The 27,252-nt window shown below is 35.9% G+C and overlaps 3 protein-coding genes, 1 long non-coding RNA gene and 1 pseudogene across 6 annotated transcripts; 1 reads left to right on the top strand and 4 right to left on the bottom strand.

The window, feature by feature from the left end:
- Positions 1–1,710: 1,710 nt before the first annotated feature.
- On the bottom strand, positions 1,711–2,163 carry LOC137733593 (stigma-specific STIG1-like protein 1). The gene has a single exon (XM_068472725.1). It carries the CDS (start codon positions 2,161–2,163, stop codon positions 1,711–1,713), a length of 453 nt encoding a protein of 150 aa, XP_068328826.1.
- Positions 2,164–4,285: 2,122 nt separating this feature from the next.
- LOC137733462 (stigma-specific STIG1-like protein 1) lies at positions 4,286–4,764 on the bottom strand (annotated as a pseudogene).
- Positions 4,765–6,543: 1,779 nt separating this feature from the next.
- Positions 6,544–8,465, top strand: LOC137733230 (uncharacterized). Its single transcript, XR_011068431.1, has 3 exons — positions 6,544–6,770; positions 7,860–8,035; positions 8,131–8,465. It is a non-coding gene; the product is annotated as an uncharacterized lncRNA (long non-coding RNA).
- A 685-nt stretch (positions 8,466–9,150) lies between these two features.
- On the bottom strand, positions 9,151–10,089 carry LOC137733414 (uncharacterized). The gene is made up of 2 exons (XM_068472565.1): positions 9,724–10,089; positions 9,151–9,639 (listed from the first exon to the last, which is right to left on the bottom strand). Exons 1-2 carry the CDS (start codon positions 10,087–10,089, stop codon positions 9,151–9,153), a joined length of 855 nt encoding a protein of 284 aa, XP_068328666.1.
- A 1,572-nt stretch (positions 10,090–11,661) lies between these two features.
- On the bottom strand, positions 11,662–27,166 carry LOC137735188 (ubiquitin C-terminal hydrolase 13-like). Of its 3 annotated transcripts, none has more exons than XM_068474587.1 (32): positions 27,006–27,166; positions 26,796–26,880; positions 25,944–26,088; positions 25,669–25,826; positions 24,194–24,459; positions 23,901–24,119; positions 23,694–23,802; positions 23,495–23,610; positions 22,553–22,651; positions 21,884–21,993; positions 20,339–20,410; positions 18,900–18,978; positions 18,664–18,810; positions 18,480–18,560; positions 18,219–18,338; positions 17,739–17,861; positions 17,171–17,248; positions 16,961–17,049; positions 16,782–16,890; positions 16,536–16,604; positions 16,173–16,283; positions 14,384–14,439; positions 14,101–14,278; positions 13,904–14,005; positions 13,753–13,824; positions 13,458–13,523; positions 13,118–13,183; positions 12,916–12,999; positions 12,673–12,786; positions 12,496–12,570; positions 12,301–12,387; positions 11,662–12,093 (listed from the first exon to the last, which is right to left on the bottom strand). In XM_068474587.1, the coding sequence occupies exons 1-32, from the start codon at positions 27,036–27,038 to the stop codon at positions 12,052–12,054; spliced, it is 3,360 nt and encodes a 1,119-aa protein (XP_068330688.1). In that variant the 5' UTR covers positions 27,039–27,166; the 3' UTR covers positions 11,662–12,051. The 3 variants fall into 3 exon arrangements, with proteins under 3 accessions (XP_068330688.1, XP_068330686.1, XP_068330687.1); XM_068474585.1 differs by having other exon boundaries at positions 20,336–20,410; positions 27,006–27,165; XM_068474586.1 differs by having other exon boundaries at positions 20,336–20,410; positions 26,796–26,877; positions 27,006–27,165.
- Positions 27,167–27,252: the final 86 nt, after the last annotated feature.

Raw genomic sequence — 27,252 nt, 5'->3', positions numbered from 1 at the left:
AGTTTCATGTGGTATGCTCGAGAATGAGATCAGCCAATGTGGATGAGGAGCAAGTCAAGTTAAGGGCATTCTCATTTACATTAGAAGCTAAGGCAAAGGAGTGGCTATACAATTTACCTCCGGGATCAATGAACACATGGAACCAGGTGAAGCAAGCATTCTTGGAGCAATATTTTCCGGCCACAAAAGCTGCAAGCATAAGGAAAGACATATGTGCAATCCGACAACAACATGGAGAGACCCTAAACCCTTGTCCTAATCATCAAATTTCAGAGCATCTTTTAATACTGTATTTTTATGAAGGATTGTGTGGTACTGATCATGTAATGCTTGATGTAGCAAGTGGAGGAGCATTCATGGACAAGACACCAACAAATGCTAAGGCATTATTAAAGAACATTGCTGGCAACACACGACAATTTGGAAGGAGAGATGAGCTACCTCTTAAGAACTTTAACGAGGTAAGTGGTAACTCTAGTATTGAATTACAATTAGCTAACTTGACTAATCTTGTGCAATAGGTTATGGTGGCTCCAAAAGAAGTATGCGGTGTATGTTCAAAGATGGGACATGCCACGGATATGTGCCCTTCGTTGATGGATCAAGGTGGTCTTGAGCAAGCTAATGCGTTAGGAGGGTTTCAGGGGCAACAAAGGCAAAAGTATGATCCATACTCCAACAACTATAATGCGGGCTAGCGTGATCATCCACACTTAAAGTGAAACAATCAAGACAATGGACAACAATCTGTTCCTAACAACTATAACCGTCCACCTGACTTCTTTGAAGCAAGACCGCATGCACCATTTCAGCCTCATCAACAACAAGCTCCAAGTAAGTCTCTTGAGGATTTAATTGCTTCTTTAGCTAACTCTACTAATCTCATCAACAGAAAACAGACAAAGCAATTATGGTATAAAATTGTGGTAAGAATAGCATTACTCTAAATTTGGAGACTAAATTTACAAATTAAATGATGTGTCACCAATAGAAATGAGCGCATTTATCAACACTTCAGTAATAAATCAATCATATACCTTTCATGTCCTTTAGTTTTCAAAATTTATTCTCTAAATTTAATCTCTCTAACATTACCATTTTCTTGCAAACTAAATTCCCTATACATACAGTATCAGACTGAAAGTTAATCTTAACTAAAACAAATATGATATTTTGATCAATTAATAAAAAAAAAAGCTTTGCAGGTATAAAAATAAGATATGTACGCTTAAAATTAAAAGATAAAACAATAGGTACTTATAGGAAATTTGAATGGATGTTAACAAAGGTGGTGCTTTAGCATTACAACAAGAGTCTGAGTGGTAATGTACATATTTGTGTGCAGGGAGAGGGAACCAGATTTCTAATTGAATGTTAAAGATCTAGATATACAAGCATGGTAAGTAGTGCACACATGCCTTAAAAGGCAGAGACTGAGTAATCGTTATACGATTAACCGGAATATCTAATTGCAAGCTTAACATAAATAAAATGAAAGATAATATTTTATTCATTATTCTTAAGAATTTTTACATTAATAATAAAAGAAATAGTCAACAATTAACTGGCCAAGCTAGCACATCAAAAGGTGATAACTAGCTGGCCCTTATTATCCTTGCACACATACATAAATTCATATAGCCTTATTTTATCTTCGCAATGTCGACCGAATATAAGTTCATTATCTGCTGATCAGTAATTAATCTTCGATCACGCATAGCTGCACATGCCATACGCACATGAACTGCCTTTCTTGCACCTATTGTTGCAGCCGCCACAGTTTTTCCTGTCAGACCTTGGATTCACACACTTGCCTTTGCAGCATATCTCTGCGTACTTGCATTTTTTCCCACACTTGCCACAGTTTACTCTGTCTGTGTTCGTGTTTACACATTTCTTCTTGCAGCAATCTGGGCCTCCGCTGCCCGAGACCCGACAAACCCTAGGTTTTTTGTCGCATGTCATCACTGCAGCCCGAGAAGCAAGGAAGCGGCTTGTTCCCCTCAGAGAAGTGCTTTTTTCTAATTGGCTTTTGGTTTCATCGTTTGGATCATTGTTTTCCTCTTCGAAGAATGATTCTTCTTGGCCTGGGATTGCGGATAGAGTACTAACGGTTAAAGTCAGTAGCATGGCAAAAACAAGCAAAACCTTGAAGGCTTTCATGATGTAAGTTTAATTTGTTGGTGAAGCGGAGAGATTTCAAAAGGGAAAAGTTGATGAAGGAACGTATAGGATGTTTTTTTTAGATGGATAAGCATATGGGTTTGTAGAAGTATTTATAGAGAAAAATTTATCAGTGGGGGCTAGTTGATAGGGGTCAACGAGTTCGATATCATTTGAAAACCAGGGCTGCATGTATTAGTTAACTTGTATAATTTGAGAGTTAATGATGTCCTTAATGCGTTGGTCTAATTCAAAGGGCTACAAACAAAACGTTTTAAGTAAACAAAGTTAGGCTTCCGAAGAGACATTATACTCGAAATTAGGTCAGTATGAACTTATACAGGAACGAAGAAAGGAAACTAAGTCACTGAGTTTGCTCATAGGCTGACGGTTAATTCATCACACTCATGATGAATCATTAGATTTATAATTTGCTTGGGTTAATTCATCATACTCATGCATGCATTGATGCATGTATATATGTTGGCAATTACATGCGAGCTCAAGCGCCCGCCTTATGGTTTCTCAAGGGTCCAAGAAACCAAAATTAGTCCATTCTCCAAACGAGGAAACCGTTACAGAAGCACTTCCACTTGTGGAGCCTTATATATTGACCCCTTTTTTTTTTTTTTTTTTTTTTTTTTTCTTCTGTTGATACTTCTGGAATCATATAAGCAACATGTAATGTTAAGGAGATCATCTATTTATATTATATCTTGTAAATCATATGACATTGTTGTTAATGGTTAAATCATTATTTAAATGTTGAATAACGTGCTTATTTTTAATTGATGACACATTACATGCATGTTTTGCAGAAGGTTAGCATATACTTAGCACAACTCATAAGCAACCAAATATATGTATTAAGAAGCTTCCAAGGAAGGTGACCATCAGGGCCTGTTAGATTAGAATTCTTAACTCTGGAATTTTTTTTCATAGTTACTATTTCTTGTATATAGCAAGTAGTAACCAATTGTAATTAGTATAAGATTCAATAAAAAAAATTGTTATAGACTATATATATGTTGTACTATTATGCATCGATCAAAATAAGAAGTCACCAATTCATTTCCATAGATTTGGCTCTCGCAAAAAATATAAGTATATGCAAATTTTTAATGACAATATATATACACGTGTGTGTCTTCATTATATGATAGGGCAATGTTTACTTTGTTTTGTGCATTTGTCCTTAATTATTGTCCTTTAATCCACTTTTAGAGTTATGCCTACATGTGATTAATTTGAACTAAATCTTACAAGATAAAATTCCAAACTAATATGGGTCAGTGATTTCTAAATCTCAAAGGATCAAGGACTAGCAAATGATGAAACGAAATATGTCAGATTAATTTATTTGGGATTAATTCAGAATAGTACTAGTATGAAAGATTGCTCATGGACCAGGACTAGTATGCGTGGGACAGTGAACATTACATGGACACACATCAGAATTTTGGCAGAAAAATGCATAGATAATTGGTAATGGTCTTAGAATAGGAGGCATATTGTCTGCCCTCCTGATATGGTGCCCTCCTCATGCCTTTCTATTTTGTGCAGTCACGGTTAAGCTACATTAACATTTTATATTGATTTTTTTTATAGAGATAATAAGACAAAAAAACAATAGGAATATAAAATGTTGACGTGGCTTAACCGTGACCGCACAAATAGGAGGGCATGGGGAAAGCACCATATCAGGAGGGCAGACAATCTGCCTCCCTTAGAATAATATAATTCTTCAAGTTCATTGCATTTTTTTATCAACTATTTAATGGGTAAAAATTTCAGAGGAAACCCTCTTGACAAGAGGGATTCCTATTTTTTTTTTTTTAAAAAGGAACATCTTCTTGACTGTTAGATTTGATTTTAATAAAATTATGTGGTTGAGATTGTGTGGCCTGTGATTTAATTTCAACCACAAAATTTCATTAAAGTCAAATCTAACGGTTAAGAGAGTGTCCCCATTTTTTTTTGAAAAATGAGGATCTCTCTTGTTAAAGGGCCTACACACACACACACTATAAAATCCCTTATCTTTGTTGGTTACATAAGATTGTTATGTAAGCTGTCATAATGTGACAGGATAAATGTATAGCAGTAGTATACTGTGAACTAATCATGCATAATGGCACATCCCATAAACACAGAAGTCTCCCTTCTTGCACTTCTGATTGCACCCACCACAATGCCTCTTGTCAAACGATGCATTGACGCACTTACCCCTGCAACAAATCTCAGTATACTTGCATCTGTAGCCGCAAATCCCACAGTTGTACCGATCAGTCTTCACGTCAACACATTTCTTCTTGCAGCAGTCTGGCCCCAGGCTGTTCTTCGCACGACAAATCCTAGGAAAGTTGTCGCAAGTATAACTGGGCAGTGGGATATTTTTATGATGATTATAAAGAAAACGGCTCACTCCTCTTAAAGAAGTAGTTGCTTCTGCTTCATCTGGTGTGTCAGGCAATGTAGTTGCTTCTGCTACAGTACTAGTCTGCATTTCCACGTCTTCGATATGATGTGGAAATTTGCAGCTCCAACAACGGCCATTGCTGCTAGGAGAGTAAAGAAGATGTTAATCAACTTCATGGCCATGACTAAATATTATCTGAAAGTTATGAAATATTTGTAAGGAAAGATGTTTTTGAAGAAGAAGAGTGTAGACTTATTGTAGGGTGTCAATTGAGCGTGTGGGTTTTATAGAAACATAGGGAAAATGATCATTTTTCGTATATTGTACGGTCAGTTTTCTTTAGGTACTATTTATATATATAATTTTAAATTTTAAATTTTTAAATAATTTTTTACCGTATGATATACGATGAACGATCACGATAATGAAAAGATTCCCAAAAAATGGATCCTGTGAGTATCCGTTTCCGAAACATAGGGAAGAGAGAGTAGACAATTGGAAACTGCATGTACAAGTCTTGCTTTATTTGTGTGGCTTAAAATGATGATGGTCTAAATTCAATAGGCTACCTGTATTTTATAAATGACTAAATATCTTATATGTACAGAAATCATTTGATTGACAAGAAAGAAAAGTTGTCCTCCCTGTGATTCTGATTCTGTATCCCATCATAAAGTTTAAGATACAAAAGTTCAAATAAAGAAATATGCAAAAATTATCCTTTATCTCACTTTCACAGCTATGATAAATTTATGTAATATTTAATTTCACCCCATTATGAAACTTAATTGCAACTCCAGTCCAAATTTTAACGCTGGTCCAAAGCTTAATAAATAGGCCGGCACCATGTAAAATCCCTCCAGCCGAGCAAAATAGGCCAGTTCATAGCTCAAGCCAGCATGTAAGTCGGTCCAAAATGCGCTAAGTAATGTACCGACCTATATGATGTCATGTTGGTGTCAGCATGACGTCAACGAAGCCAACATTTTTTAATTTTTTTGCGTTAGGCGCGTGGGAAACACTCGGGTGTGGGCCCACTTCCTAGATAGAAAATAGACGGAGCGGCCTATCGTCTAAGGTGCACTAAAGGGGCTCGGAGATGGGCCATGTGGCGCGTCTTCGTCAAACGGCTAGTTTTCTGAACCATTGGACTTCCAACGGTCAAAAAATTTTGAAATTCAAACCCAACGGTTAGTGACATGGCAATATCTGGGCCGTCCGATTCCTAGATCAATGGTCCACGATTTTCGGCCAAAAAACATAAAAAAAAAATGTCAGAATTATTACCGTTGGCCACATGTTGGGCTGTTGGATTTCAATCTTTTTCAAATCAAATGGTCCAGATTAATTAATAAAAATTATTAAAAGCTGTTGAAAAATACAAAAAAAATAAAAAAAAAAATATTTTTTTCTATAAATACCTAATCATCATCTTCCACATTACACTACATTTCAATATTTTCAACACTTTGAACCAAAGCCTTCATATACTTTTGTGTGCAAAAAATGGCAATTTGGACGGTCATCGAAGATGTTATGTTGTGTGAATGCTAGATTCAAATTACTCACTACTCGAAAATATTATTTTGCCGACAAATTTTAGGCCGACAAAGCAAACATTTTGTCGGCACGAGAGTTCTTTCCCAACGAAAATTTTAATTTATTAGCTCATAGTAGTTGAACCTATGCAGACTATAAATTTATTGGCATAAAATATGAATAAAATGACAGTCGCAAAAGCATGCAAGTTTGTCATCTCTCACAATTAAAAGAAGGGTTTGGACTAAATCATTCTCGCGCCTTTTCGTTTTTGGTATTTTGATTCACCTGCTTCTTATTTTTTCGATAAATTCACCCTTAGTTCTATAACCGCTGTATTTTTTTTGGTAAAATAAAAAGAGAAAACATTGTATTTTCATTCAACCTTAATATTGTGGATAGACTAACCCTTTCCCTTCTCTCCTTCGAAACGCTCTGCTCTCCGGCGATCTCGTTCCATATGCTCATCATCGCCGTCCATTTACTTACTCGTGTCACCATCGATTCGTCTACTCGCATCACCGTCACTCCGTTTGCTCTTCGTCAGCTGCTTCGTCTGCTCTCTGTCACTGTCGAAGTGCCCGGCCATTCTAGCTCCAAAATCTCCAATGCAGAGTGTTTCTTTGCATTTCGTTCTCTAAAACCTTGGGTATGTTCTCAATCTCTATATACCCTATCTTTCCCCTTAGTTTTTTGTTTAGTCTCTACTTTATGGTGCTTTTCTTAGTTTCGTTTGACCACTGTAATTTTGAGGGATTTTAGGTAGTGAATTTGGTTGAGAATCTCATTTAGGTTTGTAGTTTGTTCCAGGTTGCCTGGGTTTAAGGATGATTAATCCACTTTCTAAATTTTTTTTTTTACTTTTAACTTTGATTTCTGGGAAACTGCAATCAAAATGCATTATGGCTATATATTTAGAATCGATTATGAGTGTTTGCACCACCTCAATCAATTCATTTTTGTAACCAATTGAATTTAGGGTCAGCTTTAACTAAAAGCTTGTATCATATTATGTACGAGTAACAGTTCTGAGAAGATCAGCTTAAACACTTTCCCCTAATTATAACAGTAGAGCAATTTTTTTAGGCATTACTGCAAGAAGAGTTCATCTTCTCTTGATTTACTTACGTTTTGAAACGTTACGTTATGGTGCCTATAAAACTTATTTTTGTATTGTTGGAGTAACTGTTCAACTTGATAAATGTTTCAATTTTGCATGTGTAGCTACTTTTGCTTCATTAATTAGTAGTTAGTAATTATTACACTTGTGGTTAACTTCTGTAATTTCCACTTTCCAGTAATATGTATGTTGGTTAGCAGGAAAAGTTTTATCCATACTCGGTGTTTTTGAATGGAAACATAATATTCCTAGGATCATATATTTGTTATTAGACCATAACTTGTGGATACTAGCTAGGGTGTTTTGACTGATATGATTGTGAAGTTTTATGCTATTCGATATTATGTTAAATAGTTAAGGTGTGCTTTCAAAATCCTGGTTAAAGGTTTTGTACTTGATTGAAGACATCATGCTAGTTTTCAAGTTTTCTTGTATGGCTACTCGGTAATTGACAAGTGAATTTTCACTTGAGGCCACTTTTAGGACTTTATTTAGTGAAATTTACATGTTGTACTACTGGTGTACTGATTCTAGTGGTAATCTTGATTTAAATTATTTGTTGTGAATCTTGTGATTCAAGTGAAGTACTCTTGGGTGATGAATTCTTCCTTCTTATAGGTATGGCTCCAGCAAATTTCTTTGCATCAATTTCTAGATATACAAGAGAGAAGAACTTCTGCATGCTGTTTTTTTGGCCAGAATCTGAGACCCTTTTGGCATGTGCTGCTTCCTTGTTCCTATGTTATAGTTTCACGTGTTGTTGGATCATTCAAAGTGTTGTTTGCAAAATCTACGTAAGTTAGTTTGCAAGATAGTTTTCTTTGTGTAACGCAAGTGGTGCAATCAAGCAATTTCCTTATGTTTCTAATTCCTTTGTTTTTCTTGGCAGATCTAAACTGTTACGTTTGGCCATGTCTAGCAATTATGAGTTGCATAGCTGGTTCACATACTCCATGCTTCTTTTATTTCTATGTACATCTAGATTGTGGGTATTAGTTATTGCAAAATTAAGTTTAGATTGCTTGGTTTACAATTTGCTGGAATTGCATGCTATGGTGCTAGTGTTATTGAATGAAAGGTTATCCTTTTTCGATGCAATTCTTATTTTTTCCTATGTTTCAGATTGCTTGGACATTCATTTCCATTTGTACAGGATTTGTGTAGTTTTAAGAATTCCAGGATTTGTATATAATCACATTCAGCCTCTAGATGTACATTCGGAATCTATCGATCAATAAAGTATTATTTCTTAACAATTTAATTAGTTGATGAGAATTAATTTTTTTTTATAAATTAAATATCTTTCCCAACGAAACAAATTTTGTTGGGAGAGAAGACTGTGCCGACGAAATATTCACGATGACGAACACATTTTGTTGGCTGAATAATACTATTTTTCAGCTTAAAAGCCTTGTACCGACGAGAATACTTGTCAGGAACAATGAAAATGCTGACAAAAAAGAGTTTGTTGGGAAAAATTGAACCTTCCAAGGAAGTATCAAAATTCATCGAGAAAACTCTTACGTGACAAAATGGCTGGCAAATTTTTTCGTCGGGAAAGGATCTTTGCGGACAAATTTTGATAAACAAATTTTTTCGGCAAACTCAAAGTTTCTAGTAGTGAAATGTAGGGTTTCATTCAAGCAGGCATAATATTTCCTGTCAAGTTAGTAATATCTTAGTTTCCTTTTATAGAAGACTTCCTGTTCTCTTCCATCTTTTATGTTGGTTAAAGTTAGTTTGTACCAAATCAAGTATTTGTAGCCAAATGAGACTTCGCTGCTGTAATCTAATTTACTCTACTACTGCGTATAAGCTATAGGATATTATAGCTAGTAAATAATTGAATTGCATACTTTTGACATTATATAGAATAATCATCAAAAAATATATACTCACTTGAATTTAATTAGAAAACATATGGAACGAGAGCCTTGAGATTATTGGGAAAATGATATTTAAACTTGGAACGATACCAATTCCTGGTAGCATAGCTTCTTCCGGCCAAGTAGAGGGCGGTTCCAGCGGTAAAGGAAAAGGAGTAGAGAGTCTGAGAAATGAAAGATATCCCAAGAAATGTTGTGATTTCAAAGAGATAGTGAGGGCATATAACAAGCTCAAACAAACCACCCTTGGGAATCTTGTACTCCTTCTCTTCACCTGGCTTCGCCCTCATCTCCGAAAGAAGGTAGTGATGGTACAAGTTGCCAGAAATTCCTATTACAAACAAGACAATGCCGGCGGTCTTCAAATCAATTGCTGGCTCTGGAAACCCTAGCCCTTGGCTGCTTAGGTATTGACCATAAATCATGCTTCCGGTCGACAACAAATAACTCAGACAGATCGGAACTGCTGTATCAACGCCCATTCCTCCACTATACTTGTGAACAAATTGAACCTATACATGTACATGCAGATACATATATTATACATATATATATAGGTACGTATATACACACACAAACATTACGTGTGTACGTACCTCAAGAATCCTTTTGAGAAAATGAAGGGTTAGAGCGTAAGAGAGCAATAGAGATCTGATATCGTTATGGGGAAAAAACAGCAAGGATGTGAGAGCAGTGACAAAGGCAGGAGTATAAGCGACGAGCATGCCTGTTCTACCGGACAATGTTACTACTTGTCGTTGTTGCTTTTCTGAATTTGGTGCAGTTTTTTCAGGATTATTGAAATTCCAGAACTTGGAATACTGCATGTGCTTTCCTCTAATCTCTGAAATCCCAGCATTTGCTAATGACGTGAAGCTAATCACTGACATTGCTGTCATGAATATAGAAGGAGGTGGTGGGAAAATCAACGTCGAGATTATCGACATACTACTCGTCACCATCATCAATCCTAATAAAACTCCCTTACTAGAACAATTAATGGTGGATTAGAAGACAATTTCTAGCTATTTAATCAGTCTTAATTTGTTCTAAATTACTCTCTGTGTATATATATCTAGTGGGTGGCTAAATGGTTTTTTGTTTTTGTTTTCTGGGTGTTTTTTTTTATTTATTTATTTTGTTTGTTTGTTTGTGTGTAGAATGGCTGGCTGGTTTGGCTACAGGTTAAGTAAACAGGAACCACAATCAAAACCAGTAAATGAAATTAAAGGCCTTCCAGGCCACAAGTTTTCCGGCCATGCATTAAATCCGGCTCCTTTGGAAGTTTGATTGGCTATTATAACCCATGAACATGCGATGTTTAGGTGGACCACGTTGCACAGTGCCTGCTCCCTCATCACCCCTTGTTTCATTTCTCCTTATCTTTTTTCCCCAAAAAAACAAAGAAAAATGCTGGGCGGACGCCCAAATCAAGCTAAGATGGCCGACACTTGAAGAGTGACGTAGCCATAACAAGCATGACTACGTAGTAGTACTTAAAATTAAACGAAATCTACCGAAAAAATGACTATGAAAAAAAATAAGTGTTAAAAAAATCATCAATCTTTATGAACATACTAATTTCTTAATGAAAAACCCATATAGTTAAAAATGCATATAAATAAAGTAAAATTCACAGTTGGGGCAAATGAAGTGGATGGCACTACTTAGTACTTTTGCTTCTGCTCGTACTCCAGTTTGGTCCGAACCTCTTGCATGCGTGTGTAATAAAGGCTGCAACTCTCTGAGGACTTTTTCTTTAATTCCAGATGACTTTTGATCTTTGATTTATCATCGTGCATGTTAAAATTGCGTAGAAATTCATCCTCAAAACATTGTGGTTGATTCACATGACTTAGTGCTTATTATCTAAACTATTTAAATTATAAATCATTTTGTAAAATTTTTTAACACATGATCTCTAGATAGTGATATATAATATTAACAGGTCATACCACATACATGAAGTTCAATAAATCGACCACGAATTATATTTAAGAGGAATTCATCCACAATTTTGTTCAACCATGTATTGATCCAAAACGTTTAAGAATCATTTTGGTGACTTAATTTTACAATACATCAGTATCCTTCTTCATTAGTTAGTGAAAAATCTTAAATTTGAATATCGTATTTATAAGTATGCTACAAATTTTTCCATCACCCTTTTGTGTAAATACATCGTTGTATTATAAAAGACTTTTCAACTCACAACCGTGAGTTAAAACCCGATGCTGGTATGGAAGTCAGACTTGTGACCAAGAAAAAGCTGAAATTCCTCTATAAGTCTTTCCGGCCCCCGAAAAGGATGAATAACCGTGGCTTGCCATAAGTTGTATCCCTTTTTATGAAAACAAACTCATAAGAGTTGCCATGTCACCCTCATGTCTTAATTCCCCATCCACCTTCGTACCAATTTCAATCAAATCCAGTCAAGAATTGGCAAAAACAAACTGGTTGGGGCAAATGTACCTGCAGCTAATTAATTTCACACTCCAAAACAACTTACAAAATAAATAGAGAACATCCACAGGAAGCTGAAGATCCAATATTATACAGAGCTTCCATCATGCATGCATGCAAAAAGATCAACATACTAGAACTGGACAATCAAACTGCATTTTTAAACATGCAAACCTATACCCTCTATACATTGCCCGCCCCAAAAATCTTATATACGGAATTACAAGGATTAAAACGAGACGCGTCCTACGTCACACCTCAAAGACAGTTGCCTTCAACAATTCAGAAACATCAAGGATACACATCGTTTAGGCTAAAGAATTTTATGCCCCGTAAGATCAATAACTACTGCCAAATGAAAGAAAAGCTTCCTTTGTTCTTCTCGGACTCTTCACAAGACTCGGCATATGTATATAACGTTGAATCTGTGAAAGGAGCTGACAAAGTCATCACCATTCTTTTTAGTTGTAGATTTTCACTGGCTTCTCAAAGGTGTGACGATTCTGCATAATTCAAGCATAGTCCGCACAGGATTAAGAAAAACTGATTATCCGGGTTGGGCCTCTAAAGAACATAAAAGGATACAATGTTTTCTGCATCCCTGTGTCTAATAGCTACTTCCTGTACAAACTAGTCCAAATTTCTACCGAGAATAATTGTAAAGACAATTGAGAACAATCCTGGATTGGCCTCAACCGTATAAAATATACCTGATTTGTTGTGTGTGACCTTTTAGGAGCATGATCAGCGTGTTCCAAGCCAAGGTACTGTTCCCATGCTCCATACACATCCCTTCTCTGAAAAAAGATATTGAAGAATACAATTCAGATTCCCATAGAAATTAGACTCATGACAGTGTATGTGTGAGCGTGTGGGTGCACAGAGAGAGAGAGAGAGAGAGAGACCTGAAATCGGCTGGCCACAATATCATTGTCTTGCAGGTACTCAGGACGACCCATGGACAAAAATGCAAATTTCCACTGAGCCAAACCAAAAACATATGATATATTACAATTCAAAGTAAAGCTTATGGTATTTCACGAATGTGCACTACTCTGAAACTGCTGTAATGAAGCAAATACCTTTGAATACTCCTCATCTGGGACTAGTAACTTTTTCTGTACACGCACTTTAACTTCTGCTAATGTCTCATCCTCACGAATGACCAAGAAAAATGGTTCTCCGAAATTCTGAACCTGACAAATTCAAAATTTTATAATTACAAAGTGGGGTGGTTGATGATGATGGCGATGATAATAAATTCTAAAAGAACATATCGATTCTGAGAAAAAAAAGAAAAGCAGGAAGTAATTATATCTTCCTACCTGGTTTTGAGCTGTGTCCTTCATAAAATGATAAACATGGATCAGACGATCACGAGGACCAAAGTTTTTCTCTTCTTCAGGGATCTGAGCAACAGACAAGAATAAAGGTTTAATAGCAGCAGTGTAAAACAAAGATTTCTTAAATATAAAACAAAGCACTGGAACATAGAATAATTATGAACCCAATACTGTGCAGACTAACCTCTTCTGCACGCAATGTCCAGTACTGATCATTTATATTCTCAATCTTTTCATTTGGTGGGAAAATCTGTAAAGAGACAATTAGGAGAATTGCAGAAATGAATGCCGATTCTAAAAGGTTTCAAATTTTCAGATCGAAGAAACAACAATAGATTCCTGCAGCCGCAACAAGAGAGCAACTCCTGCTTCTGCCTAAAATAAAAAAATTACAGGCATTCATTGTGCCTTACTGATGCTTACTTCTTTAGACCAAACAATGTTGTTTGGAAGGGTTTAAGGGACGTAACATAAAGCTCTGTTCATAGACAACATTCAACATTTATATGCATGTTATCCAATACCTTGTAGATTTTGTGATAGAAAACTTCTAACAATCTGAGTTCGGCATTAGGATGAGACAACTCCACCTGTTCCAGATAGAGGAAGGAGATACGTAAGTGTATTTCCATAATCATTTATACAACGTTCGCTGAAATATTGCCCTCAGAATAAAATAGAAACCGTACAACAACACAATTAGACTTAGAAACAAAAGTGAATAAATCCCAACCAGGAATATGACACTTTTGTTTCATATCCATTATCTACGTCCATGCTTTGTCTTAAGGTCAGAAGCAGAAGCATCAAAGTAATTACCTTTGTCTTAAGGTCATCAATCACATCCCCTACAGTGCTCTGCTTCGGTAATCTAATAGCATGAACCACAACCTGACAACATAAAAGTGCTTTTAAGAGGCAAGATTTCACATATTAAATAATTAATGGTTCCATTGGTATCTGCACTCACTTCATCCTTGGTAGCATGATGAAAAGCAACTTTCAAAGTTTTGAGGCCTTGCAGCTCTGGGAGAGGGATATCTAATACTTCATAATAGAGTATGTCTGTAGTCTGAAAGAGGAATACAAAATTTATGTTTATATAACAGTCAACGTGGCAGGGAAAACACTTCTTAAACAGAGCTTAAAAATCTGGTATTAAACAACCTGATTGTAGTGCACCAGCATGTCAGACAAATGTTCTACTCCTCGATACTTGATTGGTTGGGGTTTAGGTTGCTGTGAGTAACAATTATGAGATGTGAGCCTAACTTTAGATGGATCATCCAAGCCAAGCTGTAGAGCAACCCTTTCCACAACATCATCATAGGTGTGAAACTTTGACCTAAAAGTTTAGGAAAAGAATGCCAATAAAAAAGTTAATATTAAACTATTTAGACTGATTCACCCAACTTCCAGAAGAATACAAAAAATAATACTGCAAACTTACAACTCAAGACAGAACTCATCTTCCTTTGGCTTGTCCAAAGAACGAAAGCGAACAACCTGTCGGTTGTCATGGAATGTCACAATACAATAACAAAAGAAAAATTATTGACCCCCGCACCCAAGGGCCCCAACACACACACAAACCCCTCTTCTGGAACTTCCCATTATCATTTGAAATTCAACTTGAACTTGCCAATGCAATGAAAGCTTCTTTTTACAAGCAAGAAAAATGACTTAAACGCACACCCTCAAGTGCACATGTGCAAATATGCAAGAAAATCAAAATTGTAAAGATAAAAAGTGGTATAGTATGCATGTCGATTGTTAATAACCCACAACTCCCCTTATTGGGATAGACGATGCCTAATAACTGGGCATATAATAATTACTAGTCCCAGCACTAAAACCTTTCCACATTTATGGACTAATAGGCAGACAATTTGAAACAACAAATAAGCAAGAGACCCTATTGCTTATCTGGTTTTGGTCCCCGGGTTGCAGGAGCAAAAATCTTCCACCATACAAATAATGGAACTACCAGATATCCATCACATGATAGCACTAAGGATACCAAACACACTCGACGGTTACAAAACATAACAACAGAGTCATCATTTAACTCTCCTATGCATGGACGATGGACTTACTTCCCATTCATTAGCAGACACATTGTGTCTCCCGCAGTTATGTATAAACTAGTGGATGATGAGAAAAGAAGGATTAGGGGGTTTATTTAGTTTTTAGAACTTTATATAAAGGTGACAACATTGTACCCAAAGACATATCAAGCGCATTTCCACATTTAGAGGTACATCCCGTGATGTTGGTTCATCCCCATTCAAAATAATGCAGCACGTACTCATCAAAACAATTCATGCTTCTGTTTATTTCGTTAAAATATCATCCTCCACTTGAGGGGGGAATCCCAACATCCTTCATCTCTTTGCCATTCATTTGCAGCAAAAGGATTTGTTTCTCTATAATCTTGCAAACAAGTATACATTCAGGTATGTTTGGTTGGTTGGAATGCTATGGTAATAATATATTTATATCACATCTCACGCTTACCAAAATAATTTGCAGAAAATAAATAGGACTTTGCAGCAGTAAACAGAAAATCACTAAAAAGTTCTCTAAAACAATTCTCAGGAGCTACGAAGGAAGGCCAATTTTGATAACCATTTGGTTGAAACCACGTTTTATAGTGCTCAACTTCAGATCTGCATCTGCATAAATTAAAGTAACTTCTTACCAATTACCAAAAAAATAGTTTGACTTCTAACAAGTTTCTCTGCACTACTCTGATAAAGAAAGGTTTGTAGAAATTTCTTTTTCCACTTAAAACAGTATAGTTGTCAAGTGATAAAGGAACATCAGATGGGACTTTGCATCCCAAAGCTGGATGGAATAAAAATACCAACCCACCCTTGGTGTATATAATCCGCTCAGCGGGCAGAACTGACTTCTGTCAATTCCTTGTGCTTATATCCTTTTTGAGAACTAAAGAGTTAACCAAACATGAAGCCCTGATATAATGGAAAATTAACTCCCTGATCTGGATTCCAACCAAACAGACATAGCCTTAGAGAAATACTAAATCATCCAAGCTTTGACTAGTTGTCAATGATCACCAATCTCCCTAGTTTTCATTGTTAGAAGTCTTTTCTTATTCTGAATAATAGACTATTGAAGATTGACCCATTGGGCAGGGAAACTAAAATATTGAGACTCCAACATGGAGTTGAAAGTTTGGGAGATTCTGAGCTTTAAAAAGAAAAATGAAAATATACCTGACGGTTACGAACATAATCCAGGAATGAAGGAACATCCGGGTAACGAAATTGTTCGCTGCTTCCACTCTGAGGGGATTTTTGAAAGCAAATGATGTCCCCATCTTCAAGCTGAAAGAACAAAAAGGTTGCATAAGGGAATAATATCATAAAGATATTCAAAATTAAAAATCATAGTTTGAATACTTATTGAAGACCGGTTTATAATTATTAATACGTAATACACCAAACCCCAAATACAAGAGGAGGGGAAGCAGGGCGGTAAGAGAGTAAAATAGCATAGATATAAGACAATAGCTTTGTATATACCTGAGCACAAATTTACATATGAAAACAGTACAAATTAGTCTTTGAAATTCATACCTGACTAACACGGAAAGTTGCCTTCTCATCAATGTGTTCGCACATGATATTAGGTTCAAACTTTATTTCCTGACAACAAAAAAGATGGATATAAAAGCCTTTAGACTTTCTTTTCAAAGAAAACTATGTGCCATAGAGTCTCATAAGTGATGTGATCAGAGTTAAGCAGGTTAGGTGGCACCTATTATACAACACAATTGACACAATTCACATGACTTCCCTTCAAAAAGAATCCATGTGACTTACCTCAAAAAATTCTATCTTTTCATCAGGACTGAAACCAGCCATTTGGTTTAGTTTTGTCAATAATTCAATGGGCTTACCACTTCCCTTCACAAACAACCTCCCAACGAACCTGGTTTTGAGAAGGAAACCTAAGTAATCAAGTGTAATTTCAACTTTGATGGAAGAAATAAGGAACATACCGGAGCTCTTCTTTCAAAGGGTCATAAAGTTTGAAAAATAGAAGAATCTCTTCTTTAGTCTTCTCTGGAGGAGAAAGAGGCAACAAATCCTGAATATGATATATAGAACAACGGGTGAACACCACCATTGAAATAAGATGATCAAAGCTTGTCAAAGAATCACACAACTTATTGGGGAAAACATGAAACAAATTTAGAAGGTCACGTTACCGGCCCAAGTTCTACTTCAAGAAACAGCTTTAGCTCTGCATTATTTGACTTATTGGAAACTTCCCTCAACTGTCCTACCTGCAAATACCATACTTTGACAGATGAGCAAAATATATTAAGCCACTGAAGTGCCAATTTTTTTGTGAGCGCATCTTATATCTAGTTTCTCATAAGCTAAAAAGGTGCTTCTTCAAGTTACATTTTTTTCATGTGGTTTGGCATCACTTGACAAATGTATTTTTTAGCAGAAGCTAAGGAGCATCTTTTTGGAGAAGCTCCTACGATCCTATCTATATATTCACTGCTTCGAAATAGCTTTTGTTGAAAGCAGTATAGCTTCTTCTTCAGAACCTCTCAAAGAATCTCTACTGATGGTAATGAAGATTTCAACTGTAAATTACCTAAATGAATTTCTACAAATCCCAAAAATATTTATAAGTCATGAAAAGAGGAATGGAATATGCTTCATTACATTTACACACAACGTAAGAACCATGAACTAACCATAAAGTCATAGAACATGTAACAACATCAATGACATAACAGGTATCAAGCTAAAGGAACTTACCGATTGTGCTTCCTCAAGAGGTGTCAGTGGTCGATTTGGCCGGTATGTATGGTTTTGACGCTTTGCCCACAACCAGAAACGTTGACATTGAACTGGTATACCAAACTCTTTGGCAACCTCTTCCTGAGGGTGGACTTCAATTAGAATGATACTGATCTTTTGGATCCGGCAACTAGAATATTACATATAGACTACAGCTTCATCATAAGTTAATCTAACGACATTTACTTGGTTAGAATGATTCTAATCATTTGGATCCGGTAACTACAATATTACATATAGGCTATAGCTTCATCATAAGTTTAATTTCATTCACTTAATTAAGCTCAATATAAAACTATGAAAATAAGTGAAGACCACATTGATAATTTTCAGTATGGAAACTAGCAATACCATGGAATAAATGGAGCACAGTGCACACCGAAAACTGAAAATGTCAATCATTTCAATACAATAAAGTTAAAAGAGTAAAGACGCTACCTTAAAGTGGTTGAAGGGCATCTGCTTCTGAATACGAAAACTACGAACTTTATCATGATCCACAAGATCAAAATAGATATTCTTTCCTATCTGTTCAAGCAGATCCTCGTTCCGCGCAACCTAGGAAACCCATAAGAAAATCTGAATTAAATAATGTTCCACAAATAAAAATTTACATAGCTCAAACAAAAAGAGACAGGAGGCAGAAAAGAAAGGGACGAGGGGAAAGAGAAGAAATGGAGAGGTTGTAAATATTGTAACCTTTATGATAGTATAAAGGTGCGCTTCAGCTTTCTCCTTTCTCTTTTGCTCCTTTTCTTCCTGTTCTTTCTTCAGTCTTATCTGGAATATGGTGTTCAAAGAACACAGTAACACGGCATGACTTAGCAGCAAGACAAAATAAAATTAAGAATATTACAAGTCCAAGTCAAACAATCTGTCTTACCCTTAGATGTTCTGCAATGTCTTTCTCATCCACATTACAAATTATTTTCTCCTTGTCAACTTCACGTATATAAACAAGCATGTAGGCATTGGAATATTTAGTAAATTTAAATGGAGCATTGTTGAACCCAGGATTTGTCTGCGGTAACTGTAAAATGCAAACAGTGAAACATAGAGTACATCAGAACAGACGGAGGACGTAGAGATAACAAACGTGAAAATAACCAAAGACTTTACCTCTTCTTCTCCACCATACTGCTCCTCTAGAGCCCTCTTCATATCTTCTTTTGTTACTCGTTCATCTTCAAATTTAAACCTGAAAGCAACGAGTTGTGGGGGATTTTAAATTTGTTAAACTGAACAGGACAAGTCATGGTATGCAATAATAACTCACTGTTGATTCTCAATGGTAAAGATCAAACTAGTTAAGCACTTTCTTAAAAGCACATGCATGTACACGTCCAAAATTGCACAATACCTTACCAGTTACTAACTTAATAATAGGATGTAATTTTAAGGGAGAAAAAAAAAATAGAAGTAGATTGTTTTCCTAAGTTATCGTACATCCAAAATTCTAACAGACATGATTTGTCACTAGAATCTTTTTTCAATTAATTCAATTCAAATGCTAAAAGAAGAACGGATGAGTGTAGCGAAATTCTAGAATGGACGAAGATTATATAGCCTTTGTATCCAAGGATAGGGTCAACATCTAAAATTATTCAGCCAAGTCAGTGTCATTGGTGCAAACTTATTGCTTTCTTTCCCAGTACTGTTGACTCCCTAGAAGTCCAGCAAGCATAAATTCATTCAAGTACAACATTAACAAATTTTATCCAAACAAAATTTTCATTGGTTCAAACCCCAACATACTTTATCTTCATTTCAGAAGACCACCAGGGATCAAGAGCAGAAAATTCAAACCTTTGGACATCCCTCTTTGTCCCTATCTCACTAGTTCCACATTCATTTGGTCCATACTTATCTATTCTATATACATAAGTGTTTTTAAAGAACTGAGGACTAGTATCTCATTTACCACAGTTGAACAATGCCCTCCTAAACTTAACATTGAAAAGGTCTCCCAAAACAGCTAGCTCTCTCATCAAAACTACGAGACCAATTCAATCCTTCCACCTGAAAATTCAACTTTCTTCCGGGGTAATCTAAGAAGCGACAAACTCAGGTACAATTCCTTCTTTCTCTCTCAATCACAATGCCTTCCTCGTCGTCCAACTTATTCATCAACTTGTTCACCTTTCTACCAGAGAAACAACTTTACTTATTCTCCCACTCCTTGATCCAATCAACTTTATCCTTCTCTTTCCAAGTAAAATGAACAAGGGCATACATTTCAAAAAACTTAGTTTTCCTGATGTTGCAGATATTACATTAAAGTAGTCCTTGAAGTACATTTTTGAGGTAATAAATTGTGAAGCTACATTATTTTGTTTACAAACCCTTAAAAGAAAAAAGAAAATCAATAAAATCAGGAAAAGCAATTCTAAACATTGTTAACTACGAAACAAACAAACAAAAAGAAAGCATGGCTACAAACACAAACTAAAGTCCATTACTATTAACTTCCAATTCGAGTATTTGAAAGAACATTAACCAGATATATGGTGCAAAAATTAAACTTATTATTGCAGAAAGAAAAAATGCTGATATACCACTGTTCAGAAAGGGTTGGCCTGATATAAGCATAGTAGTGCCCACCATGCACCCCGCCACTGTGCACCAAAACACTGAAAACAGACAAAAGCACACATTAACAATCTCCATGCACAGAGTCAGATACAACGGCCATGCATGTACAACTTTGTTACAATAGCAAGCACCAAAAATGAACTTAGCATAATGAACTACTAATTTTGACGCATAAAAAAATTAACCATGAACACAATGAACTTGCTATACTGCATCTGCTTTGACAAAATCTAAAGGTATGCATATAGTTCGACATTCCATCCCCATTATGCCACCAATACATGCCAATAGGTATAACTGGAGTATCAGTGGGCACTTCAGCAACTTTCAGATACGGCACTGGTAAGTGGTGGATCCATCAATGTACGATCAAGATATCTACAGGTTTATTTCGTAAATACTTGTTTAAGAGATAGGTCGAGATGTGATTCTGAAAAATTTGGGGTAAGCTTCAAGAATACCCAAAACGTATGTTGTCGCACTCACATAGTTCCTCTTTTCCTCTATGGTTCTCCACTTTCTAAGATTGCATCCACAGAAAATGGAGCAGAAGAACGGGAGGAGGGGGGGGGGGGGGGGGGGGGGGGAGCCCTAAAACAAAAAATTCACCTTACCTGCACATCACAAGACTAAGAACATGGAAATTCTATGACAAATCTTATGCCAAAATTTTTGATAATTGGAATGTAGATTAACTCTCCATCAATGTAAGTCATACAAATATGCTTAAAATAATAGCTTCTTCGCCCTTTTCCTTAACCAATGCAACAGGGATGGTTCATCCTATCCTGTCAAAATATTGCTTTCTACACTTATTTGAGTATGATTCTCCTAAATGACTATCATTTGCATCTTCATTTCCTCTTTTATATGACCATATATGAATGCTATTTAACCAATGGGGGCCACACCCACGTATTTCTAAAAAAAAAAAAAAAAAAATCAACATTAAGGAGACAGATGTATAATCATCCCCACAAAATGCACAATATACTAAAAATAGGGTGGCCGAAAAGTATAGAAGAACTGTTGACAGCTTGGGGAGAGGTCGTGGAGATATTGCAAGATAAAGTTCCTTTTTGTTGTCTGGTGAATTTGGATTCTACATAGTTTAAGAACCACCCTGTTATTTAGCCGGAGCCAACTACTCCCCAGTATATTTGTAACTCATTAATCATAAATAAAATTTTGTTTCTCATAACAACCAAAAAAGACAGCAATGCAAACAGAATAGAAAAGACCAATACACATAAATTACAATCATTACTAAGAAAAGGTGAACTATTTTATGCTATATCTGTTTAGCCTATGATATGGTATGATTACAGAGAACTCCGTTGCAGTACATCCAGATACTCTCTCGCAAAAGCAGACACGGAAATGATACAACTCTCTCTATCAGTCTATGCCGGTCAATCTAATGAACTAACAAATTATTTACCATATAGACAACTTTTCACAACAAAGGGTATAAATATTCTCAAACACCAATAATCTTAAATTACTAATACCTATGAAGAGTGTAGAGGTTGCGGACGCTCCTGTCAGCATCAGGTGACAGATATTTCCCATTCTCCCTATCAAGATCAAGTTGCAAGGGGAACTCAAAGCGATCATTTATCTGTTGGCAAGCAGAAGACTAAGTGATTCCAAGTAATTATGTTTAAGGAAAATTATACAAGTATGAGGAGAGAGAGAGAGAGAAAGAGAGAGAGAGAGCGCTAATAAATTACATTACCAGAGACAGCTCAATTGTGATAGTCTTAATTCTTATAGGCAAAGATAATGAAAGAATAAATAAATTCTGACAAAGTTGAAAGTCCAAAATTTTAACAAAATATGGGCCTATGGCAAATGAAAGCAAATTAATATTGCTTTAGAGAGTGATTTCAAATGCACAATACAGGGTTTTAAAGCTCATTAAAAGCATAAAGTTCAAGCATTTTACCAAAATTCTATTATGAGATTACACGAGATTATAAATGCTAAAGTAGGCCTACCAAATGGGAAGAACCTAGTAGCACTATGCAATTATAAGACCAAATAGTTCATCAATCAAACCTATGAACAGCTTCAATATTTTTGGTTTATACGTCCCAGGAAATATATAGATAGTTAGATACAGTTAGAAAATATGTATGAAAAGGTTCAATGAAGGCAGATTAATCTATCAACCACACCTTTACCATGGTGTCCCGCATAAAATCGTACTCGAAACGTTTTAGCTGAAGTTGAAGGACAGGTGGAAAATCAATGAACAGGACACCTTTCTTAGCATCCTGAAAATGTCAAACAATTGCAAAATGTTACTAAAAGCAATTTTCAAACTATAGCAAACTGATATAATAATACCATTATGATAAAATAACCCCCACCCCTGTCAGAAAGAAAAAATCGAACACAAGATTTTAATTTTAGCATTTTACACCCTAAAGGTTTAAATTTACATCAACTTTTCATCGGGGAAAACCATTGGTTTTGTTGTTAAATTGATGATTTGGAAACCAGGAGACCCATTTTTGTGTTGATATGTGGAAGAAAAATCCTAAAAGAACAATTTTATTATTTTCTTAATATTTAAAGGAAAACTAATGAAAAGGGCTTGAAAACTTTGAGTTTTAACGATAATGACAAAATAAAGGGTAAAGTGAATAGTATTAGGATTGAATTTTTAGTGTAAAAATGTGGTTTTTCGTTAAAATGAACAGTACTGGGAACTTTTCGTTAAAGTTCCCGATATTTAATCCTATTATCTTTACCCCACTTTTGTCCTTTTAAGAGAAATTTTACTATTTTCTTCCCCGTCAGCAAAAATCTCATAATTGCGACCTTATATATTTAACTGCAGAACTAACAGTCTTCCTAATGGAAGGTTTAAGTTGTCGTAAACTTAAAACTTTAGGGTGTAAATTGCTAAAATTAAAACCTCATGGTCCATTTCAAAAATCACCCCCAAACACTAGGGGGTAAAATTTAGTTAATCCAAAACTAAACAAAGCATAAGAAATAAAAACATGAGTTGACTGGTGATAGTCCAAGTAAAATCTCTGTTTTTTGCCAACATTCTCAAGAAAATAGATAAAACCAACAGGGAAATGTACACCTATTCCAAAGAGATCTACCTGTAAACCATACTGTTCAGCATGATATTTATTATCACCCTCAAGGCGCTCCACTTCCACGTACTTATCGAATGAAGCATAAACATCCCGACACCCTTTGACATCCAATTGAAGATCTGCAAATAAACATACAGAATCTTCCATCAGACCTACAGTATTTATGTTCCTTTAGTAATCTACTTCAACCTCAATCACTTACCATAAAATGATTCTTTCCTCGTTGATTTATAGTCCACATTGATGCATTCAATATAGTTCATCTGGTGCCCTTCAAATAACTGCTGTATTGTACCCTCCACAACAGTTCCCTATTCCAGTAAACAAAGTTCAGTCAAAGTAACCTCCAAAATAGATGTAGAAGAATTAAGTGCAAACAATGAAGTATGATACAGTAAGAGCTTCATACTTTCATCTTGTCTTCAAGCTTTTCAGAAAGAACCCTATTGAGTTCTTGGACGTCATGCTGCATGAATGAATCATATGCATCCCATCCAAATGACTTCGTCAGCTCTTTGGTCGCTACACTAGTATCATTGTACTGAAGCTTGTAAAATAAGCTTTGCAAGGCAAGTGGGATGCTTCCAGATGGATTATCATTCTCCGTTGTTGGCATATGGTACACAGCCTAAAAGAACAATTTGAGATATGGGGCTTTCTTGTACACAAAGTGGGATAAAGTGTATTTAGAAATTATGCTACCTTTCTAAAATAAGGAATATGGTACAGCGTCTGAAGAAGAGAGTTCATATAACAAGTAGCTCCTTGGTTTTTCAGTCCAACAAAACCAGTTTCCTTTTTAGAGTCATGTGACCAGTAATCAATAACCTTTCGAACTGCAACATCAGCTTCAACTATGCATGTATCATTCACAATATAACCTCTACTAGGGTCATATAATTCACCAAGAGGCATGAACGAAGTGAAACCCCAGTCACTCTCACGAGCATTAAATTGGTGCTGTGTTTCTGCAAAATGCAACACAAAGCAGTAACTACAAATAGTTCTAACATACATGCTATCATAAACACTCAACCTGAGACAGACAAATCAATTCAATGTCATAAAAACAAATCTTGTTCTGTGCTACCATATTAACGAATAACATTTTTTTTCTCTCTAAAACATGTATGTGAATGTTTATGAGATGTTGCGACTCCAGCTGTCATAAGAAAAACATTTCATCTACTAGAAACAGCAATATCATGTAAGAGAGGCCTTGGCTTAAACCTGAAGTAAAGGAAAAATATTGAAACATCATGTATTAGTATTTCCGACTCTTTTTCTTGTTTGGCTTAATTCACCTCATCTCTGGTCAGAAAAGGTAAGAAAAGTACTCTTCACATGTTAACCGAGTATACATTTACATTTGCATCATTTTTATATTGGTAAAACCAATCCCCCAATTTCCTAACTAAAGTCTTGGAAGAACACGTACTAAGAATCCAGTTTTTATCTACTTTCACATAATCCAAACGCTACATAACTTTATTTTCTATTCAACATCTCAATGATACCAAGATGATTCTGGTCAACTCTTCCTGTCTCAGCTTTGGAGAGAAGTTAATTTGTTCTAACTGAGCATACCTTTACATTTTGCACCATTTTTATATTGGTCAAACCAATCCCCCAGTTTCCTAGCTTAAGTATTGAAAGAACATTTAAGTAAGAATTCAGTTTTATTTATTTCTCACATAATCCAACCACTACATAACTTTATTTTCTATCCAACGTCTCAATGAAACAACTTTTGGAGTGAACTTTCTTCGTTCTAAGTTCAAACAAAAAGTTATTGTCCGTCTGCAACTGTGCAACATGCCAAAACAGGTGCATGTATTTTACTTTTGTGTTTCTTTTCACACCCCCCTTGTTAACTGGTGAGAGTTTGAAGGGCTACGAGAAGATAGACCACATGTCTTGGTAACATAAAAATCAGAGTGACATGAAATGCACATTTACTTTTGGGGAAGCTCGTGATGTGAGACAAAAGAAGCTGGCTATTACACAACTTGCAAATATATGTGAAATGCCATAGCAGTTTGTGTTTTATCCCCTTATTCATAGCACTTCAACCATTAGGACATATATGAAAATTTCTAAAGGACAAATAAAGTCTAAATTTATAAAACTACTAAAACTATCATTTCTTAAAGGTACATCAGCGGCAGAGAAAGTACCTTTTCTAATAGAGTATTTACTATGAGCTTGATTGACAATAGACAAGCTAAACTGAGCATATCTACTCCATCCATAAGGCAAATTTCCAGAATCTGCAACATCCAGATACATTGACAGATGATCCACATTATTTCCTTTGGGGAAAATTAGTATCCGCCTGCAAAGCGCATTAGAAATTCAATCATGATTATAAATCATAACAAATCAAGTATCAATATCTACATGCATTCCGATCAAAGATTCAAAATTTAGCACTGGTAAGAGATTTAAATACCATTTGTAGCCTCCAACAAGGAAAACATCAGAATAGAGCTTCTTCGTATTAAGCCTTGAAAAGCTCTCAATTGGCCATGTAAATCTAGCTGACAATGGATCATCCACCGTCGGAGCATCCACCGCACTGTTAGTTTCTGCTTGTGCTGCCAAACGTAATAAACCAAAAACAATTGTTTGATTGTCAAGACCAGCGGACAGAAAGAGCAAAACAAGGTAAATCTTATATCACAACTTTTTTATTATACACCCAAGAAACCACATAACTTACTCAACAAAAAACAATCCGGTAATTTATCCAAGTTATACCTTTTCTACATATTTCTTTCTACAACCAAAGGAATGGTTAAATACTGCCCAAGGAGCACAATTCCAATACACACTACTGGCCTTTTTCATCTAAGTAACTTAGACAGAGAGACCGAGCTACTTGATAGCCACTCCTTGATACCGTAATCACCAACGGACCATTTTTCACCTGAGTAATAAAATTTGGCCATTCCATTCCGTATGGCTTAGCGGAAATCAATTCCGACTTCTATTAGCAGAAGTGACAAGAACAGTATGGTTAGTTACTAATAGTTTGATTTCAATTTCCTCAGTTGTCTCAGCAACCATACAATTCAGTCCCCACTGTAAATTGTAACGCATAATTATCGCAAAATAAAAATGGAAATTAGAAAAAGAAAAAACCAAAATTACTATTGCCCTAAAAACTACTACTGTTGTGTCCAGCGGCAAAGCAAGACCTTGACATAAAACTTCACCGATTATCATTTTGCTGAAATTTTCTCGAGAAACAAACAGAAAGTAAGAAAAATAAGTAAATAAAGATAGAAAATAAACAAACAACCTTCCTCCATGGGCTGAGGACCGTCGGGCAGGTCGGAGTGTGGGACCAGCATCTCATCTTCCTCCTGCGGTTGCTGCTGCTGCTGCAAAAACAAGGTCAATATGAGAGCTCCGATCTGCTAATTGAAACCCTAGCACAACATTCATACGCCAAAACGAAATCGTCTGGAGATCGCGTTCGAAACGAGGGGGAGACGGGTTTAGTAATCACATCTAGCGGCGGCGGCGGAGTCATCAGGGTCATGGGCGCCGGAATTGGAGGCCGCCTGATCGAAGAATCCGAGTGACTTGTGCTTGCTGCTAACGAGAAGAGGAAGACTGAGAGATTTCGAGTCTAACTTATAATATGAAAGAGGGCTTTGCTGCTGGTTTTAGCTAGTCGAGGGATAATTTCGGAATTTTGTAAAAGGAAAGAGGAGACCAGACACAATAAAGGCAATAAATGAAACCCAATTATA

This window comes from Pyrus communis, chromosome 5, assembly GCF_963583255.1.
Source record: "Pyrus communis chromosome 5, drPyrComm1.1, whole genome shotgun sequence".
NCBI classification, from domain to species: domain Eukaryota; kingdom Viridiplantae; phylum Streptophyta; class Magnoliopsida; order Rosales; family Rosaceae; genus Pyrus; species Pyrus communis.
This window is presented reverse-complemented; position numbering and strand designations above follow the sequence as displayed.

What these genes read in the sequence shown, in the direction of transcription:
- LOC137733593 (XM_068472725.1), bottom strand. Translation starts at nt 2,163, where the DNA reads ATGAAAGCCTTCAAGGTTTTGCTTGTTTTTGCCATGCTACTGACTTTA.
- LOC137733414 (XM_068472565.1), bottom strand. Translation starts at nt 10,089, where the DNA reads ATGGTGACGAGTAGTATGTCGATAATCTCGACGTTGATTTTCCCACCA. An exon ending in TTCTCAAAAGGATTCTTGAG is followed by an intron (nt 9,640 to 9,723) that starts GTACGTACACAC and finishes GTACATGTATAG; the next exon opens with GTTCAATTTGTTCACAAGTA.
- LOC137735188 (XM_068474585.1), bottom strand. Translation starts at nt 27,038, where the DNA reads ATGACCCTGATGACTCCGCCGCCGCCGCTAGAT. An exon ending in TGCCCTTCAACCACTTTAAG is followed by an intron (nt 17,862 to 18,218) that starts GTAGCGTCTTTA and finishes GTCCACCCTCAG; the next exon opens with GAAGAGGTTGCCAAAGAGTT. An exon ending in GGACATTGCGTGCAGAAGAG is followed by an intron (nt 13,000 to 13,117) that starts GTTAGTCTGCAC and finishes TCTGTTGCTCAG; the next exon opens with ATCCCTGAAGAAGAGAAAAA.